Genomic DNA, 20,892 nt, shown 5'->3' with positions numbered 1-20,892 from the left:
CAATTTGTCTCCAAACGTTGTTTTGCTTACGAATCAAATGTTCTATAAATCCTGTGAGGAAGATATACATTTAGGAGTTATTAGCTTTAGAGTCAGGTGAAACTGTAATATTTCTCGCCTTGTTAGGGTCCCACTTAAAGGAATAAGGCCTCTTCCATAAGCGGGAAGGGCACTGCGAGGTGGTGGATGTCACACCTGTAAAACACTGCCACCATTAGTAGCTTTCTTATTAGATCAGATGCTACGTGTGCAGCTTGTCTGACCACTAAGTGTGTGTGTGTGTGTGTGTGTGTGTGTGTAGTGCAACTGAGTGTAAGCAGCATCTATAAATTACTCAAAATGTCCTCAGCAAGAATTAAGCAGAGTCTAAATGTAGAATTTGAGCATTAATCTTAATCTGCTAACAAACAAATCAAATATCTGCCACTTCAACCACTGTTGCAAAACCTTCACATGCTTCTACTATACCCCCCCCCTTTGTGTGTTTTTCCCACAGTACCTGGGCTCCATGCTGGTGAAGGAGCTGAGAGGGACGGAGTCCACACAAGACGCTTGTGCCAAAATGAGGGTAAAGCACAGACACTTCACTTCTGCTGTTGCTGGGGAAAATCTGAGAACACATCGCTTAAAAAGGAGGCTGAAAGAAGCTACAACAAATAAAACCCAAGTTGTAATAGATTAAAGATGAATGCACGTGGCTGCATTATGTAAATGTTTTAGACGACACAACTCTCTGGACCTTTAAATCTGGGTCTCACAGTCAGCGCGCCCTCGCACTCACGCAGAACTTAAACAAACTTAAAATATCATGACGGTGGATTAAGTGTATTGAGGGATTTATTTTTAATACTTGCCTAGGTGGCTCAATATCCCATGTCCCATAATCACCTTATCTCTTCCTCTCACTATGTGCTTCTGCTGCTCACCTTCTCCCTCTACTGTACCGTCTCACTCTTCCCATGTAACACTGACTCCCTCTCTCCTCTGGCCCTCCTCCGTTCATCTCTCTCCTCCTGAGCTGCTGCAGTGTGAAGAAACATTTTAATATTCATGAGCAAAGCTTCTTCCTCTCCCCTCCTCCTTCTTTCCTTCTGTCTCTATATTTATATTGCCACATCAGAGGGCATCTCTTTTCCCTCTACTTCTCTCCCTCCTCCCAAGGTTGTAATTAAGTGCAGTGGGATGCGCATCATATCTTACTCCTTTACCCGCTCGCTCGCTCGTTCGTTCCCAGCATCCCTCCTTTTATCTGTCCCTCCATCTTTCCGCTGCGGAGGTAGATGGGGATGTTTAAATCCCAACTTCACAGCCTCGAGCTGGGTATCTGCCAGCGAAGCCGGGCAGCGCTGCCTTTGTCAGCTTTTTCAGCACTACCTGATCCCGACGAGGCCGACCCGCAGCAGCACGCTGCGAGCAGGGAGGGGGAAAAAACGCAACAAAGATAAGAAACAGATATGGAAAGGATCGCAGCGAGTAGGTTCCACAAGGGAGGACAGAAACACGGATACTGAGAGAGTGATGAAAGACAAGAAGTGATACTGAGAGAGCAGGAAAGGGACTCATCTCACATCCATTTCTTTAAATGTATAAACATTTTTGGCAGGTAGAATGACAGCTTGGAGGGTGACGCCGACATCACTGTAACTCACACGATTCTCCCCAGCACCTCACTGCATAATGAATTTAAATATAGGTAATTGAGACACGTTGAAGTGCCAATATATAATTAAAAAGAATGAGGAGAGATATACAGCAGGAGTCCCACCCGGATTAAAAGCTAATAGACTTATTGGATTTGCAGAGCTGTAGTCGATTGGGTTTATAAATGTAATTTGGAAGCAGTTGTGTCTGACAACCCTTCACCTGTAGAGATTACTTGAAATGTCTTGATATTAAAGGAGAAATCATCCATGGGACCATCTTTATGTTTAAATCATTGCAATAAATGCTTGTAGGCCCGGAGACGTCCTCTCGCATATTCATGTCCTCTCTCTTCTTTGTTGTCTCTCTTCTTGCTTCTTGTGCTCTCCAAGAAGTCAACAGAACAGATGAAGAAAGTGCCGACCATCGTTCTCTCCGTGTCCTACAAAGGAGTGAAGTTCATCGACGCCACAAATAAGGTAACACTCACTTCCTGCGACGCCTCCTGTAAGAAACGCACGAAAGGTCAGAGGCGCTTGAGCACGAGCAGGAGAGTCAGAAATGGCCGACACAGCCGCGCTGATGTCTGGTTTTACTGCAGCATGACGGATTTAAAACTATAGGGTGTAAAAGAGGGCAAAACACAAACAGGCTATCATCAGTATGGAACGGATGAGCTGGATGTTACCAAACAAATCAATAACAACTCAGTTCATTAAACCCTTAATGGAATGTTATATCAATTAAAATTGACTTGACTTCAAAGACTTTTGAGGTTTTAATGTAATGAAAAAGTAATTCCACAGTTTATCATCGTCTGCTTCTCCATCCAGAGTGACGTTTTAAACCCAGGGTGTTCAGTGTGAGCCAGCATGACGGCCTCACCACTAAATAAATAGGCTTTTCTCAAGGAATAAAAAAAAAGAAAGACAGCGGACAGTGGTTTCAGGGCCATTTAATGACCCAGCTGCTTCAGTGTGTACAGCCTACCATGGAAACATCCTTTGTTATAGCTCAAGTATGAAATCTAGCAAGTAAATATACAACATTAGCAAAGAAGAAGTTTGTTTTACACAGCGAATTCTGAAAACGGTCCTGTTTTGTGTTACGCAACAACAAATGTGGGCCTATTCTTAAATACTCTGAATGTTTCAATGGCTGTAGCTCATAAGGAGAAGTTGAAGCTCTGCTGGTGTTATGTGAAGGCAGTTTAAATACACTGCAATCAGTCAGGTCAGTTAGTCATCGTACCTTCTCTTGGCTCTGCACGGTTTCACAACACACAGAAGAAGCGCTGACGCTGCTTCTAACGAGGCCATCGGGCAATCACAACTCATTCTGCTCGGAGACTTGCTCCAGTGTGTTCTTAGCAGAAGACTTGTTTGCAAAATGTTCCTCAGTTTCCCCAAGTCCTCAGATCCGACTGTAACTTGTAACTGTATAATAACATATAATATAATAATAATAATAATAACCTGGATTCACCTCTCTGGGTCAAGTTGTACATCTTCCCTTTATCTGCAGTCCCAGTATCAACCATAAGTATGAGCATGACAAAATAAGCTTTCTTTTGGGGCCTTGATGTTGTATAATTCAGAGCACTGAGACTTTAATTAACACAACACAAAGACGAGTGTTCTCCACCGAAGACACCAGAGGACACATTTCAACTCAGCGACTCTCAAAGCAAAACTTTGCGACAGTGATTGTGGTTTCGGGATGTGTGACATTTAGCTGAATAATAAATCCGATTTGTTTTTCAATGAAGTGGCTCGCTGGAGATAATCAACCATCTTCTCTCTCCGCAGAACATCATAGCAGAACACGAGATCCGAAACATCTCGTGTGCGGCTCAGGATCCAGAGGATCTGTCTACATTTGCCTACATCACCAAAGACCTCAAGTCCAGTCACCACTACTGCCACGTCTTCACTGCTTTTGATGTGGTCAGTACGGACTCTGTCTGCGCTTAAGAGCAGATATCATTTCCATAGTGCCTATAGTATGACTTTGTGTTCTCACGCCTGTGTTATCGTCTTCGCCCTCTTGTCAGAACTTGGCGTACGAGATCATCCTGACACTCGGCCAGGCCTTCGAGGTGGCCTACCAGCTGGCCCTGCAGGCCAGGAAGAGCGGCCACGGATCGTCCACGCTGCCTGAGAGCTTTGACAGCAAGCCCAGTAAACCCATCCCCAAACCTCGAGTCAACATTCGCAAATCTGTAAGCGTCGCTGCCGCACAGCCGCACTACTGTTTGAAGGGAACATCCATCTTTAAGCACCAGCAACGTTTTGAGGAATATAACTGTTGGTTGTTCCTTGCAGAGTAGTTGATAACATGTTTATGAACCGGATACATCTTACAGCTGATTCGTTTCATAATAAACTTAGATGCTCTTTCCAAAGTGAACGCAGAGTACATGATAGATGATTGTGTTTTTCAGATGGATTTTCACTTCACCTTTTGACTCTAATGAAATCTAACCAGCATCCCATCAGCTCTGTCCCATTTACACTGGAATCTGTCCATAGCTCTCATCCCTCTGCTCTGATTGGTTCCGCTCTCATTATGGCTCAAATGCGTTGAGCTTGATTAACTGGGATTATCCTGGAAGGCTTGCGTCTTGTGTGTGTGTGTGTGTGAGTCTTGGCCCAGCTGACACTGTGGCAGAGGTGTAGGTGGATATTTGATCTGTTAAGCGTTCATTCGGTCTTCCTGTCCCTGCAGTCTCTTACACTGGGCTGATTGATGAGGCCTGTTTGCATAGGGCTCTGGGGAGGCTTGCTTGGCTCGCCTGACTCTGTGTGTGTGTGTGTGTGTTTGTGTGAAAGAAGATAAAGAATCCTCGTGTGGAAGACTCCCACATACTGCAGCCTTGCATGGAGAATTCATTTATTGACATTGCAGTCCATCAGACTTTAAAACGCTGGGGTCTCTGATGGAGTAAGTGTCTTAGCAACACCCAAACTGCAATGTGTGCATAGAATCTCCAGAGAAACCATCTTTTGTTTATAGTGTAATGTCATAATATGCTTCAGATGTTAGTTCGTTGGCAGTCCCACACGTCACTGTTCAGTTGAACAGTTCTCAAACAGACTTTTAATTCATCTTAATCGGACTTTGCATTAGCTTGCAGTCCTCGTCTTCACTGCCTCAGATGGCAAATTGCTACGCGTGTTACCGCCATCGATACTGTGAAATTGTCCTGTCCCACGATACAAAGCAAAACCGGTATGTTACTAGAGGTCAAAAAGGGCACAGGGTCCCTTTAAAAGTTGTATTAGCTTTGTGATATTAGATACTTATGTCCCACATTCTCGCATGAACGTGGGACATGAAAGTGTATATGTGCAAACACGTGTGGCCTCCTCCAACCACAGCGTCACAAAGTCTCTCCGTAAACCTGTCAACCTCCCATTAACCCCGACACAGCGTTCAAATAGTTCCACTAACACGCGTCAGCTGGCAAAGGAGCACATGTGTGTCTAAAGGGTTAGGGTGTAGAGTTACAGGGGCTGCTATATCGGTGCGTATAGACCAAATTTAAAGCCATTTACATATCGTGAGTCATGGAAGAAAGAAATGGTGACGGAGGAATGGTCTCACAGTGAGACGGTGAGGAAAGAGCACATGCAACATTTGTGTGTGCGTGTGTCTTTGTGCCTACCGAGATGATGGACGTTGGCATTTGTACACACAACATGCTGACTCGGCAACCGTTACATTAACCATTAATGGCCTTTTCCCTCTCTGTGTTGGTGTGGCGTGCAGCGGGGCAAAGATACTGCAGGATTCACTTAATATTCCTGCCACCTGCACGCCATAATCTCCATCCTGCAGCACCTCTCAAGTCCCTGTGCTTTAAAACACTGTGGCTTTGTTTTTCTGTTTCTCCACACCCTTCTTTTTTCATTTATGTGTGTGTGTGTGTGTGTGTGTGTGTGTTATGTGAGCATATCTGCTTGTAGATCTCCCTCAACATCCACTTAACTTGCCCTCATAAGTGTGACCGTGTCTGATACTGACTATTGTCTTTGATCAGCATCGGCATGTTACTGTAATCCGAGCGTAGCTTCAAAACAGGATTGGAATATGTGACCCTAACCCCGTGTGATCGAGTGTTACACTCTTGTGCTTCTTAAAGGAGTGAAAAACGATCCCAGTGAAGTGAAAATAGCTTGTTTCCAAGCAGCTGTTGGTGGTCAAGAAGACTTGAACTTGCACTTTCTTTAAAAAACAACTGAAATGTAACCACAAGCAGAATAATGTTCTGTTATAAGAGTCATGTTTGTGCAGTTGTTGTGTCATGTTCGTCTCGCTGGGAGTGTTTTTTGCAACGCAGGAGTTGCCGTATGAATGTGGCGTAACTTGTTAGTCTTGCTTTAGTTTGACTGTATTGCAGTAATGCTGCTGTCCCACGCTGTTGCCAGGACGATGACTTTGCTGCCATGTTGTTGCCATGGTTTTTCTTTGGTTTTGGAGTGTTGTTGCCTCTCCCTGTTTCCATGCAGCCGCCCTGTCGTCGCTGTGGTTTTTGCCTTGCTGCTTTGTTGTCGGTGTTGGTGTTGCTGGGCCGGCCCACTTTGACCTGTATATGACCTCTGCCCCTGTAGGTCATCATGTCCCCCGTCAGCCGCTGGTCACTGGGCCACATTTACACCCCTCACCGGCCTCCTCTCCACCCTCCTCTTCCTCCCCCTCGACTCTTCCATCTTCCTCACAAAGCTCAGTCACAGGTCCTCCACGCTTTTCCTTCTCTTATCCTTTTTTTCCACATGATTTTCTTTTTAGTCGAGGAGAAAGCGCCGTCTGTAAGTGCTTCCATTTTATTCAACTCACTCTGCATCCTTGTCCGTTTGCAGTGAGTGTGTGTGTGTGTGTGTGTGTGTGTGTGTGTGTGTGTCATTCTTCAGTTACTATCTTCATATTACCGATTAGCAGCATTAAAATTCAAACTAAAAGCAGATGCGACACTTCAGCCAGTCTTGCAGAGTCGACCCATTTCCCTGGACTTTAGCGCCTCAGTCAGTGTTTATGTCCCCCCCCCCCCCCCCCCCCCCCCACTGCACCGATTCAACCCCTTGATGGGAAAGATGCACGTTTGAGATTCTAAATAATAGTTTAAAGCAATAACCACTAGTTTAAAATGAGCCAAGTGTTTATTTAAACAATCATTGAATGAGCTTTCCTTTTCCTTCTGACCTTCATTGTTTCTCGCTCGTCCACATCTTCATGGAGCACGCAACACAAGGCAGATGAATTTTTAAAGGGTCATCAAGAAGCATACTGCAGCACCGGAGCGTACACAGTGTGCCAAGAAATGATTCAAATGTGCAATACGCCATGTTTTGCATCGGCTCGGGTGGCTGAGGTTGCTCCTTTGAAGGTTTGCAGAGCTGAATCCCACAGTGTGAAGAAGTCCCTGCAGCATTACTTCAACTTCTCCGACCCTTCTGCAGAAAACCCAAAAAAGGGTGTCGATATAAAACTTATTTTTGAAGGCAAGGCGCATAGTTCATTCAGTAGCTTCATGCGTGGTTGATGAATTTGAAAGTAATCCTGGCGACGCTCTGAACGAGTTGTTCACTAAGCATGATGGTGTTGAGCTGCTGTGAGATCAAACGTGTGTTTGTTCCTTAATCCTGTAACCCCCCCCCATAACAAGATTATAAGGCCTTGCTGTGGTTGTCCGAGTGTGTGTGTGTGTGTGTGTGAGGGAGAAGATAGAGAACTCGATCAATATTATAGTTAGTGTGTGTGTTGAGACGAGATAAGGGAGCATGGCTCTGTTAGTGCAGGACTCTCACATTAACCCCTTTACTCCAGAAGTACATCTTTAATGCTTATTTATCAAATATTAACATTTCTTCATATAGATCGTTTGAATTTAAGAGTGTTGAAGGGCAAATTTAGTCTTCTGTCAAAACTGCAGATCTCAGTCTTGTGTCCCCTCCCCTCCCCCCCCCAAATCACCTGAAGATTAGCCAATAGATTGGAGGAAAAACACCCTCAGCAACAAAACCCAGCCGCTTGATTGGTTGCTGTTGGGTTATTTTTGAGAGCAATGTACATTGTTTGGTTTGTCTTTCTGCTCTGAAGCCACAATAGTTTCACAGCGGCGGCGGCAGAGAGCTGCTCGCATGTAAACGCAGCACATGGTGATTGTTCAGGAATAGCAGGATCTTGCATTTAGAGATTCCTTTGTTTTAAATGTCAGACTGTGAGCTTCTGTCCATGATCTTTGTTCTTTCTCATTTGTAATCTGTACCTCAGCTCCCTCTCACATTTGAGTTATTATGTTCCATTACAGTTAATTTAGCTGACGCGTTTGTCCTTAGCGACTTACAATAAGGGAGGACGGGGGGGGTGGAGAAAGAGGATTGAATATTAGATGGGAAGAAAGCGCTTTTTGCTTCGGAAAGAGTTTGAAAGGACATTTTCTTTCAGCGGCCCGTAGGATGGTTCTGTCCGCACGCACTGAGGCATCCGACCAGGGAGCTGGAGGGGGCTGGCAAAGTGAGAGGACAGAGTAGAGAGGAGAGTGTCTGTGGCAGAGTCGGCAAGCGTGAGTGAGATGAAGGGAGGGCTGTTGAGGCAAGAGAGGAGTGAGCGAAGGTTACGGCAGACAGGTACAGTATTCACAGTGTTGGGTATGAGAGGAGCGTCCCACTTTGTCTTCCTGAGGCTGACGCGGGAGGTTCTGCAAGTGTCCCTGCCTGATGGCTAACAAAAGTCTCAACAGCTCTGAAGACTAGCAGTAAACACTTTACAAGCAGCACATCCTCCATGTCATTCCTTCCACTGTCTCTCTCTGTCTTCACCGACTACAGTTAGCGTTCCATCAGGAGTTTTCCCTACAGCGTGCCAAATCCTGCATTTCGGCACAAACGGAGCAGTTTGCATTCATGATGAATTGTCCCATATCCTAAACAAGTACAACAATGTGTAGTATTTAAAAAAAAAAATACAGGTCGTTGAAAAATAATTTGCCACTTTTTCTGACTTCTCTCCGTCTGCATCAGATGGAGCAGCCGTCCATGGACCAGAAGGCCACGCCAACGTGCCGTGGATTGTGGAGCCGGGTCAGGAGGCCAAGAGAGGAGTCAACACCAAGTACGAGACCACTATTTTCTAACATACACCCGCCTTGTCCACTCCTGTGTGTGTGCCTTTCAGAGGTTGCCCTGTACTGGGGCCCCGCCCCGGAGTTGGGCACGAGCGACGCACGCCGCCGCGCCTCACTGGCTGAAAAACAAAAACTAAAAAACATCCCGCCCCGCCCCCGTTAGCCGAGCCTGTCCGCTGCATGATGACGTTTGCCGCTGCGCTGTCTCTCTTCTTCTCTTTTGTTTCTGCTCTCCCCCTCTTTGGCCCCCCATCTTCCTGCCTGCAGGGCTGTGGTGCACATCTGTCTCCACCTGTAGGGTGAATGGTCAGCTCAGTTTTTCCACTTCCTGTTTGTCAAGCAGTCAGTTGTTCTGCTTCCGGCCTCTTGTTTTTATTTTACTTCCTGTTGATGGGTGCAACCGTTTGACTTCGTCTCTCTCCACTTCTTTGTCTCCTGACTGCCTCCATCCCTCGCTTTTCAGCCCCCTTTGTCCAACTGCCCCCGACAACTTGAATGACATTTGTAACCACAATACCGCTAAGAGCTGTGACAGTGTTGTAACTGTCTGTTGAGCGCAGTGTGGGAGCCGACAATGAGGAGGGCCGTTGTCGAAACATGACAGCTGGAGGAAAGTTCAGACTTTTTAAACATTTTTTAATCAAAGAGGACTGAATTACAGGAGAGGTGATGTAGCGCAGTCGAACTCTGACTGGTTCGTCCAGCAGGCTACTAGAATGTATTTAAACTTTTTGATTCTTTATATCAGATTATTTTTGAAAATACTAACAAACAACTTTAAACTTTCTTTCTTTTTCTTTTTTGCACATGTGTTTATATGTTCAGAATTATTTTAACCAAATGGATGTTTCCCTGGCCATAAACCATATGTGTGGGGAGGGGGAAATCTTGTATGTAAAAGGTTTAGCATGTGGCTTGTGAGACGCATGGCGGCCATTTTGGATTTGTTTGAGCAGGGGCGGTGGAGAGGCGGGGTTTGAGGGCTCTCTCGATAAGTGATGTCATCTCATTTGCAGGGCAATGCCGGACGCTCATGTCTATTACTGTGGAATGCAAAGAATGTAGCCAGCCCTAAACACGGACCTTGTCACACATACAATGCAAAATGGACTACAAAGGACTACAAACACGGATGCTACTCCACAGTGTTTAAGGTTGACTACAACACTTTAACATTCATCCACATGATGCTTGACGCAGTAAACATATGACAGACATTTTTACACCAACACTCCCCACGGTCTGCTCTGAATGTACACTTATTTGAAAGCAGCCTCAACTTTCTGCAACGACAGCAGGATCTGTTTTATGCGCTCGACTGGGAGGCGTGACCTGTGAACTTTTGGGCGGTCACAGGGCGACTGTCGGTAACAGACAATGGGCTCGCTAAAGGCACCACTGGGCATGTGTCAGTGTTGAAATGGGCATGGGTTTCAAGACGTCTGGCTGGCTCTTTTGGTCTTTTTATTTTCTTTTAAGTCAGAAAATAATACAGAGATATATGCACAAGTGTGTAAATGTGATTGGACTAGCTGCAACACGCTGGAGATGCAACAGGTGTGTCCTATAACGGATTATGAACCTACGTGAACAAACTGCATCTGGCGCTAAAAAAAAAAAAAAAAAAAAAAGTATTCTATTCGTATTGCCCGACATTTTAATGTTTAATATGAGAGTATTATATTACCATGATGATTATCCTTGTGCAATTCTTGTCTACTGTTGTCTTAATGTTACATTATTTTTCTATGATGAGATGAAAACCTTGGGCTTGAGAATGATGGCCATCCTTTAGAAATCTGAAACTATATGATCATACTTGTACACAGAGAGTGAATGTTGCAGGTGGCTAGCTGTCAGGTCAACCCTCCATTTCTCACGGGGCTCTACACTTATCTAGCAGATGTACTATTTTAAACGCAGTATTACTGTATTATTTGGATGAGAAATTGTCCAATTATAAATGTACATAGATATTTTGCCAACTCATTGTTCATACATGTATGTAAAAGAGAAAAGAATAAAGGATTTACAGTACATGGCACTGGAAACAAGGTACCACAATAAAGGTTGAGAGTGAAGAGAGGAGGAGGGAGATTGTATTTTGAGTGAAAGCTGAAATGGGTTATTTGGTGACATCACTGCTGACCAACTTATGTACATATGCTTGGGCTTCCAGCACACTGATTTTTGTAATTTTGGCCATTATTTATATCCTTGTAAAGCACATGGAATAAAATATGACTTGTAAAAACCATTATTCATCCTTGGATCAAGTTATTTTCCTTTTCTCAGCCACTGCAGTTTGGCCATGATTGCAGAAATGTGGAAACACACACACACACACACACACTGAATTGTAGCCCCCTTGTGTCATGATATGCAGATTCTTGCCAATGCACAGCTCTGTTAATTAACTGAAGGTACCACCCCGGACACACACTTAGCATCTTAGCTGCAGCTTCCATCACATCTCTTTCCTGTACAGCTTAGCAATGAGGGATTCAACTAAACAAACACAAAGAGGCTGGCAGGGTTTAGGATCTGGAGCCCCTCTGGCTGTTCTCACCACATGGCCCGCCTGGATTTTGACTGGCAGAACTTGCAGCCAGAAGATAAACCCGACAACACTGTTCACCGTTACAACTTTGAAAGGATCTGCAGAGGTAAGTGTGTCTCAGGTCAACCAGCTGCTGCTTTATATTCCTGCAGCCCACATTTATTTGACGTTGAAATAATAAGCACTGTGATGAATGGACATTTAATGAATTACTGCTTTTCTCTGTTTTATTCATATGTAAAATGAAATATAAAAAGACATCACTTTGATGTTTTTGTTAATAAAAACCTAACTTGCAGCCCTACAATCAGCTCGTGGTAACGGCTCGTTCATCGTTACTTTTGCCAGTTAAAATGACAAACGTCACCGGCAGCCTAAATGTGTCAGATACATATTTAATCAACATTTCATGTCGCAGCTACAGGCTGTGAATATTAATTCAGCTGCCACTAAAAATCTAGCCGATAGTGTTTCTGCCTGTAAAATCTGAATCTTAGAGATTTAGTTATTTAGAGCTTAAGTTACCTCCTGCAAATGCTAAACCTAAAGTATGATAAGTAGATTAGCTTTCATACTAAAATATGTTCCACAAATATAAACTGCATAAAGAGTTATTGCCAGATTTGCACCAAAGGTAGTTCAACCGTCTTTCACCAAGCCTTCTAAAATACAACGTGTGGAAGTAAGGATGAGTGACTGGCTGAGTGTCTATTAAACTCCAGAGGACTGACATTTACAGTAAGCCTCTGAAAGGCTGAACTTGTCATGAGCGATAAACCTCTGGAGGAAGAGGCTTCCAATCTACAGTTACAATCTGCAGCCGACAGAAGCGACCGCTGCGCTGTTTTCTGAGATCGGAGGAGAAAGGGCTGCGGCACGTTGGTTTGCAGAAGATTTACTGCCAATCGGCAATTTGGTGCGTTCTGTTGAAAACCGACGAAACATTTTATTGTTTGTAAAGAGCAGACCACTGCGGGATGCGAGTGGGAGGTAATTCAAGACATTATTTCTGGAAGATTAGACCCGGACTGGAGAGTGGTGCAGTATTTAGGCTTCCTAAAGCTCGATTATATATTTCTACTGCTGGCTGAGGCAAAGGACTTAAATGAGCGACAAAGAGGGCCGACAGGAACACGTGGAGAAGCTCTGCTGATTTTTTTTTTGAGCTGCTAAAAACGATTGTTTGTTAACAGACAACTGTTCTTTTAGATTTGCCGCAGTAAAGTGTAAGACAGGAAGAGTACATGCTTTGTTTCTCCGTCTGTGTCAGACTGTGGGAGTGGGCCAAAATTCCAGATGGTGTGTACTGCCCACGGCTACCGGCTAAATGAGACGACTATGTAAAAACTGCTCATGTAACAATCACAATATTATCTGGCATTCGTTCAATAGGGACGGCTTCAACCAGAGAATTAAGGAACCCATTGGGGGGGGGGTACTGCAGGTCTGTGATCACACTTCCATTCAGACACTCGCACAAATGAACACTCAAATCCACATTCATATGCCTCTCATACACAAACAAGGCCAAGGAATGGAGTCAGGGACTATTTTACATGAAGACACATTACTGCATTTGGTAAATGACTGGCAGAACACTTGGCAGATGAGGTGCAACAGCACTCGCATTATCATAACGTACGGAAATTGTCCAACGTGGAACAGACTGGCTGGGAGAATAAACTGTAAATGATTTTAACGCACGCACATTCATTTCACAGCTGACAAAGAAACAATCCTGCACTCTCCTCAAAAGTAACATTCGCAAACACACCGCAAAGAGTTGCCGCCTCGGTTTCACGGGTAGTGAAGGAGAGGTTAAGTTCTGCAGCAAAAAGGCTCAGGGGAAGTATTTTACAACTACATTTTGTGCAGCTGAATGCAGAGAGGAAATGCAGACGTTAGAATGAGTTGCACGTTGATCTACCCTGACGAACGCAAACACTGGCATGACTGCGATAAGAGCCGGCGATCTCTCGCCAACATCCTGGCCGACATATCTGAGCCGAGTTTGACGCCTGCTCCTTAAAAAAGCTAAAGCTGAGACGACGCTCAAACCAACACGACAGCAGCAAAGTCTCATAAAGCTGCTTATGTCACCTTTCCAGTACACAAGAATCAGCACAGCGGAGATCACAAACTCATCTTTTACGTAATGAAGTGGAAGATCAAGCTGCACTCAGATGTTCATGTTAAAGAAACGACCCACATTCCTACATTTAAATCTAGAGAAGAGCTTCCTGCTACGAGTACGATGCATTTGTTTGTTTACTTATTATGTTAATTTACCCCAAATTAAAACGCCTAAAACAGATACAGATATGGGGGCTGCAAATCAGCCTCAGCATCTGTTACATTCAACAACTGAATTGTCCCCGTTATGTAAACAAACAAAAACGCTCCCTCTAAAGAGCACAATGAAATGTTTAAACCACATATAAAAAGGTCAAACTAAAATACAAACTGCCTAGCTCCCCCACAGCTATACTGCATTATAAATATATATATATAACATTAGCGTAATGTGCTGTCCAACTGCTGAGGGACCCGACAGGGGTTCAGCAAATCCAAAACAAACATCATAAATAGTTAAATACTATAATTAAGTAACAATTATCCCAGTTAGACTCTGTATCAGGATAGCACCATGTGCATCAGTCACCAATACACTAACGCACTCAAAGAGTGGTCCGCGAGTATATTGGTAAAATGTCACGTTTGAAATTAATTTATTATAAGTGTTTCTTAAAGTGTTTAAAAATGACTAGTAGAGTGTAGCATAGATGTAGCCTAGTTACGCAGCTATGTGTAGACCTTAGATCGTAAAACGAACCTACGCAGCTACGTAGGTTCGTTTCACGTTCTTACGTTCTGGATCGATGGCTAAAGACAGGCTCAGTTAAAAGAACATTAAATGAACAATCTGACAGGCAAGGTGCATCGTCCTGATGCAGGTGATTCAGCCGCAGCAACAAGTCATGTTGTGTGCGTTACTGAGTCCCAGGAGAGCGGTTCGCCGTGTAACCACCACCCGGCTGAAAGCTGTGACACTCGGCTTGAACGTGGAAAGTCCAGCGCTAAAGTGAAAAGAAAATATCACAGCGACTACATAAGATTTGGATTTGTTTGGACTGGAGATGAAGAGGATCCCAATCCACACGGTGTTTTGTGCTACGAGGTTATGAAACCCGTCGAGCTCAAGCGACATTTTGAACACAAAGATTACTTTGGGAAACCTTTAAGTGTTTTTGAGAGACAACGTGATGAACTCAAGAAACAAATGACGAAGGCGCCATCACAGTTTCTTTCACCGGGGGAAACTGCGAAGGCTACAGAGGCATCATACAGGGTATCCCTTCTCATCTAACAGGTAAACCTCATTCGATAGGTGAGAATTGAGTCAAACCAGCTGCCAAGATCATGACTAATTAATTGTTTGGGGAGAAAGCGAGCGCCGAAATTAACAGGGTCCCCCCTCTCCAATGATCTGTCCAGCGGCGAATAACAGTCATGGCTGAAAATGTGAAAGATCAGCTGATCACACGTTTACAACAAATATATTGGAGTGGTAAGCAGGCCTATTGTTTTTGGATATTTGGGTTCAGGTGGTCCGTGAGACCGTAAAATCATTAAACATACTATGGATGCATTCACTGATCTGCTCGATTGCAGGACAATCTATCTATCTATTCACCGAGCATCCTTCTTGGGCGACTTTGCTTGAATAGGCGGAGAGGAGCTCCGTCTGTCTGTCGTGATGAATGGTTACATCTCATGACAAGAGTGAAAAACCGTCTCTGACTTTCATCCCATCTCAATCGTCCGAGTCAAAACCTGCACGAAGAGGAGGTCTAGTTGCTGTGAGCATTGTTGCCATTTTTAGCACCGCCATAAATGAATGTTTTCAAAAGATAAGCAGATAAATTGCACGAATGCACACACACACACACACACACACACACTTCCTGAGGCTATGCAGACTACAAGGCCACACAGCTCATCAGCCTGTTCCAGTCACTCGGCTCCACGTCTGTCTGACTTCAAGTGAGCTCAGCGGCGGCAGCACTAATTGTTTAAGACAACCTATGTTTAATGCTAAATGGTGCGAGAGAGCTGTCACAAGTAAAAGCAACAATGGCTTCCTTACAAACCCATGTTAAAAATGACTCAATTTGTTGCTGGGTTAAACTCAAAAAGGTAGCAGAGACAACCTTAAGGACAACCTTAACTTACTTTATGATGATTATCATTCCCCTCTAGTGTAATTATTTTCTGAATAACGGTTTTAATTTCTGAATTTTGGTTATCCTATTTGTTGAGAGAAATGTAGTTTACTTTTATTGTTACCAACCAAAAATAATTGAAACTGGTCCAGTACCAAGAACTGGGGAAGCTGGTCACATTCATAATCTTGTTTACATATTCGTTGATCATACAGCTTCTGATTTTAATCAAAATGATAATTTTTTGCCGATTGTTTTTAAATTCTCTTTTGTCAAATGTGCTGAAAATCAATAGTTTTATTATTATTGTATTATTTATAATAGTAGGTGCATGAGTATGCATCACAACACAGTGGTTGTTACTTGTGATTACATCGCTGACTCATCGGTGCCAGTCAGTTACAGCAGCCCGTGTGTCACACAGTACAAGATGTTTATCTACATAAAATGTAAAATATACAAGGCTACGTTGAAAGACATGAATATGCTCCGTAGAGCAGAATCAGTCAATCAATTACTCGACAAAGTATTTTGAAAATCGATCTTAGAGTAATTTTAGGGAGAGGGGAAAGAGGAGAAGAGATGGGTTTTAAGGCGGGACTGGAACAGTGTGAGGGAATCTGTATTGCGGAGATCTATGGGGAGGGAGTACCAGAGCCTGGGGGCTGCCACAGAGAAGGCTCTGTCCCCAAACAGGAGGTTGACCTGATGTTGTAGAGAAGTGAGTTACAATAATCAAGGCGGGAGGAGATGAAGGCATGGATGAGTCTTTCAACTGCAGGGCGGGTGAGAGAGGGTCGGATCCTGGCGATTATTGCGGAGGTAGTAGAAGGAGGCTTTGACGATTTGGTGGATATGAGGCTCAAGGGAGAGGATGGGGGTCAAGGATCACGCCAAGGTTGCGTGCCTGAGTGGAGGGGGAAACAGTGGTGGCATCAATTGTTGAGTGACAGGTTGGTGATTTTGCTGAGGGTGGATTTGGAGCCATTGAGGAGGAGTTCGGTTTTATTGCAGATAGGCAGGAGTGGATGTGGGAGAGGGGGGGGGGGATTTGGTGCTGAAGTATATCTGGGTATCATCAGCGTAGCAGTGAAAGTCCAGGTTGAAATGGCGGAGTATCTGACCAAGGGGGAGGATGTAGATGATGAGGAGGAGGGGACCAAGAGAAGACCAGGTTTTTTTGAGGATTGGGGTGACAACTGCAGTTTTGAAGGTGGTGGGGACGGTTCCCTGAGACAGCGAGGAGTTGAAGAGGTGAGTGAGGTAGGGGCAGAGGACATAGAGGCAGGACTTCAGTAAGGGAGTGGGGGATCAAGGGAGCAGGTTGTGGGTTTAGAGGAGCTGATCAGATGGAGGATTTCAGGAGGTGTAACAAAGTTGAACTGGCAAAGGCAGCAGTGGGGAGGGAGGGTCAGGAGGGCCAGGGAGATGGAGGGTGGGTGTGAACCAGGGTGAGGAGGTATTGAGCGTCCTCACCACATGGATCGTCTGTTTAGACTGTTGGCTGGACCAAGCAAGACGTTTGAAGACATTAGGACAGGGTGTTGGTACATTTTTACTTTTTCTTGTTCACATTTTATAAATCAAACAATCGATCGAGAATACATTGGCAGATGAATTGATTGGGAAAATTACTTTTTGGTACCTACTATCTATGTGCAATATTATTTGAATAGGTAGCTGAATCTGTGTTATATAAGAAATTGTTCTTTAAAAACCTGAGGTATGTAGGAATAATTGGGAAACATGCACTGAAGGATCAGTTGTTGATTTTTCTTTATGCATAAATAACATTTTGGAACAACACTGCTCATATTTCTTGTGTCTTTTAAATGACCTAATGTGACCCGCCATCCTTTGATATTCTTCTGATAATAGCTGCGGCCTTTGGAGACTTAAAGATCATCTGCTTTTAGATGTACGATGTTTTTTTGCAGGCTCTTTGTGTAATAACTATATAATGGAGAAGTTAAAGAGCTCAGATTTGATATTTAAGTGCAGTTTTGTTCAGCTCTTCCTAAAAAGACACAGGCCTGTCTGCTGTAAAACATTAGGAGTTGCATCTTGGGCCTTTATAATCTGATCAGTACAGTATGCATATCCAGCCGTAATACTGGTAAGATAGGACAGTCACTCCACTCAGGCTTAAGAGGCTTTTAAAACTGCAGCTGAACTTTAGGTGGCCTGCACTCTCCCTCCTGTCACAAATCTTGTTCACGGGTACAAACCCAGATTAAAGCATATAGAGTAGATTATGTCTGCGTGCATGTATTTGGGGTTTATCTGTTGGGAGCAGCACCTTGCTTCATCCTAAAAACTGCTGCTGTGAAGGTTTGGATGAGTTCAGCCTCATAATTCTTGAACACATCTGAGCTGAAATACTTGGATGAGTGACGGAGACTGTGTGATTGAAGAGGCAGCAGCGATACAATGCGAACAAATGAGTTGTCAAGCAAGACAGTTTGATTGTCTGCCTCACAAGCACGTTGTATAATGTGAGATTGCAGGGTGGCCAAGTGGTTTCGAGAAAGTGTTTTGTAAGCACAAGTGTTCCCTGTTAACAGACAGTATATGCAAACACATCGTCAACAGGCTGGTTGAAGTGCCCTCGAGCAAGACAATGGACCTTTTTGGACTGCATAATATCTACTAACTGCCTTCACCAACACATTTACAACAAACTACGGAAAACAAAACTGAAAAAAGATACAGTTTAAAAATGGGGTTTACACTAATAAACAATCTTGAATATTACACAATGGCAGAACTTTAAATTGTCTCGGGGTCAATGTGACTTTTCGGCAGTCATTTTGATTTGGCTGTACTTTTCTGTAGACTCTCTTTCATTCATTGTTGCCTTACAGCTGGAGAGATGAAGAAGAGGTAAGCCCCCCCGCCTCTTCTTCCTGTGGTGTGTCAGTGAGGGGCTGCTGCTTGTCTGGCTAGGTGAGGACGAGGTGAGACACAGGTGATCACAGCATCTGCTCTTCCTGGGCCCCATTCCATTTCAATTCCTCTATCTTGCATCATGACTACTTTACACAGCAATAACTACAGTCTACAGGTTTTGACATTTCTCCATCCTGCTCTGTGTGACGTAACCATGGCTGAATTCCCAGAATCAGCCTAAACCATCTGGGCAGATGGGTGAGGGAAGGTGAAGCAGCTAAGGAGAAATGGGAAGCGGCCCAACATGGAACGACTTTTGGCTCTCAGCCCTCTGGCTCCGCAAGGGGACGCAATAAAGGTGGTGCGCAGCTGAGCAACAGCTGACAGGAAATGCAACCAATGTTTGGCCAAGGTCAGGAGAAAACACACACACACACACACACACTGACTATGTAACAGCAAAACAGGGTCAAAAGACACAGGGGAATGAGAATGTGGCGACCCAATACTCAAGGGGTGGAAGAGAGCAGATGGACAACACTGAGCCCTGTAATCAGTGTAGCTGCTGTTGTTGGCAGGAATCACCAGGCCTGCTACCAGGTACACACACACACACACACACACTTAATTGTTGGAAGTGTTCAAAGACGGACCAACAAATTGTGGTTTTTGGTCTTTTCATGGGATTTTTGGACGATGACAAAGTTTTGTAAAACTAGTGTAATAATTAAAAAACAACCAACAAACTAATTAACTTCTAAAATAATTGTTATTTGTAGCCCTATATTACACCACAATCATCGATTTAATCGCTGCCACACTTTACTCCTACTCCCCGAGCACAAACTGACAACTCACACCTCTCTCTCTCCTGACTGCGAACATGTGTGATTATATTCAAGCTCACCGTCCCTCACTTTAAAAGGAAAAGTGTGCCTGTCTGTATTTTTGGCCGGCTACCCAACAATCTGCATGCAAAATTGTGTGTTGCAGAGCCACAAGCTTGAAAAATAGCGAAAGTGAAAAATTAATGAGAGGAACGAGGGAGAGCAGAGAAAAAGAAAACAAAATGAAAGTCTTAGACAGCAGACGGAAAGCCGGAGGGGAGCTTGGTTCTTTCGAAACGCAGAACCTTTTTAAATCTCCAGGGAGTCCACGTGCAAACTTCTCACTGGGAAACTAGAAAGGTTTAAATATCAGCCTCGCATTGGCCTACACACCTGAACCGATACTGCTGTTAAATCAGGCTAATTAGTCTATTCGGCCTCTGAACATTTGAAATGACTTTTTAAAGCACATGCTGTTATCCAAGGTGCAATCTGAATATTCAAATACTCTTTTACCATGACTTTGTTTTCTGTTTTTGCTTTTATCATTAAAAGAATCACACATGATCGAATCAACAGGGTCTCAACGTCCTTGCCTCCGTTTAGAGGACGAAATCCAAGTAATTCTAAAACAAAAACAAAGAACACAGCGAAACACTCGTTGGAGAATGAAACATTTTGCTGCCACTCACGAGTATATTTATTTAATAAGGCAGACAATATTCAGGAGTTCAAAGGACAAAGCCTCCACTCCCTTTTACTCCCGGTCATGCCACAGTGAATTAGTGCGTACAGTATGACAGATATCAGAGACTGCGGGAGGGAAATCCTGGCCCAGCTGCAACCGAGAGGGGAAGGCGGTGTCAGTAGTGTGTAGACACGCAGACAGCCAGAGAGCTGTAATTACTTCAGCAGCAGACAAAGATTAATTAAACTGGAGCGAATTAATGAGGTTAGCGCACACCTCAACCAGACTTTAAAAAGTTCACACCAATCCCGTGGAGACTGCAGGGTGTGTGGAGAAGCACGCAAAGAAGACGAAACAAGTCATGGAATTCAATATTTCCCCATTTTTCCATTGTGGAAAAGCCACATGAGAGATGTTGTTACACAAATATGCACTCAGAGGAGGAGGAAGGATTTTTAGAAAGCATTCAAAGACAGGTGAACTTGCAGTTTTAAACCAGATACCTGAAACTAATCCTGCCCCTCTGACGGCTGAGAGATAGGTTTAATTTACACTTGTGAGGCAAAGGCATCACACATGTGATTGTCTTAGCGAAGAAGTGTAACCATGAAAAAGATGAGATCAGCAAGATGCTCATTCTTTCCTCACACAGGCCCGTGGCTAACTGCATGCTAAAATCAGACAGCTAAGCTTCCTGTGCTCTTATGCAAATGTGAGTAATCGTAGCTGGAACATGACTGAAACCTCCTCTGAATCATTTGTGTTTCACGCAGCCTTCATCCAGTGCACCACATATGAAAGACACCAACTCAATTTGGCAAAACGTTTTCTTCCCCCCCCCCCCCCCTTTTAAAACCGCTTTCAAATCCTGGAAATATCTAGACGTCACTGAGACTATATCGGCTTGTGCAGCAGGAAAAACAGGTCGCCTTTACATC

At 44.0% G+C, this 20,892-nt stretch overlaps 1 protein-coding gene across 1 annotated transcript in view; it reads left to right on the top strand.

Moving 5' to 3' along the window:
• anks1b (ankyrin repeat and sterile alpha motif domain containing 1B) overlaps window positions 1-11,024 on the top strand; it is a 139,234-nt gene extending 128,210 nt beyond the window's left edge. Inside the window, 7 exon segments of the mRNA XM_029462474.1 lie at window positions 497-568; window positions 2,034-2,120; window positions 3,450-3,587; window positions 3,695-3,862; window positions 8,664-8,685; window positions 8,688-8,754; window positions 9,784-11,024. Of these exon segments, the coding sequence (XP_029318334.1) occupies window positions 497-568; window positions 2,034-2,120; window positions 3,450-3,587; window positions 3,695-3,862; window positions 8,664-8,685; window positions 8,688-8,754; window positions 9,784-9,832 (603 nt within the window). The 3' untranslated portion in view covers window positions 9,833-11,024.
• The last annotated feature ends 9,868 nt before the right edge of the window (window positions 11,025-20,892 follow it).

This window comes from Cottoperca gobio, chromosome 23 (assembly GCF_900634415.1).
Source record: "Cottoperca gobio chromosome 23, fCotGob3.1, whole genome shotgun sequence".
NCBI classification, from domain to species: Eukaryota; Metazoa; Chordata; class Actinopteri; order Perciformes; family Bovichtidae; genus Cottoperca; species Cottoperca gobio.
Note: the sequence above shows the minus strand (reverse complement) of the source record. Positions and strands in the feature narration are given on the sequence as shown.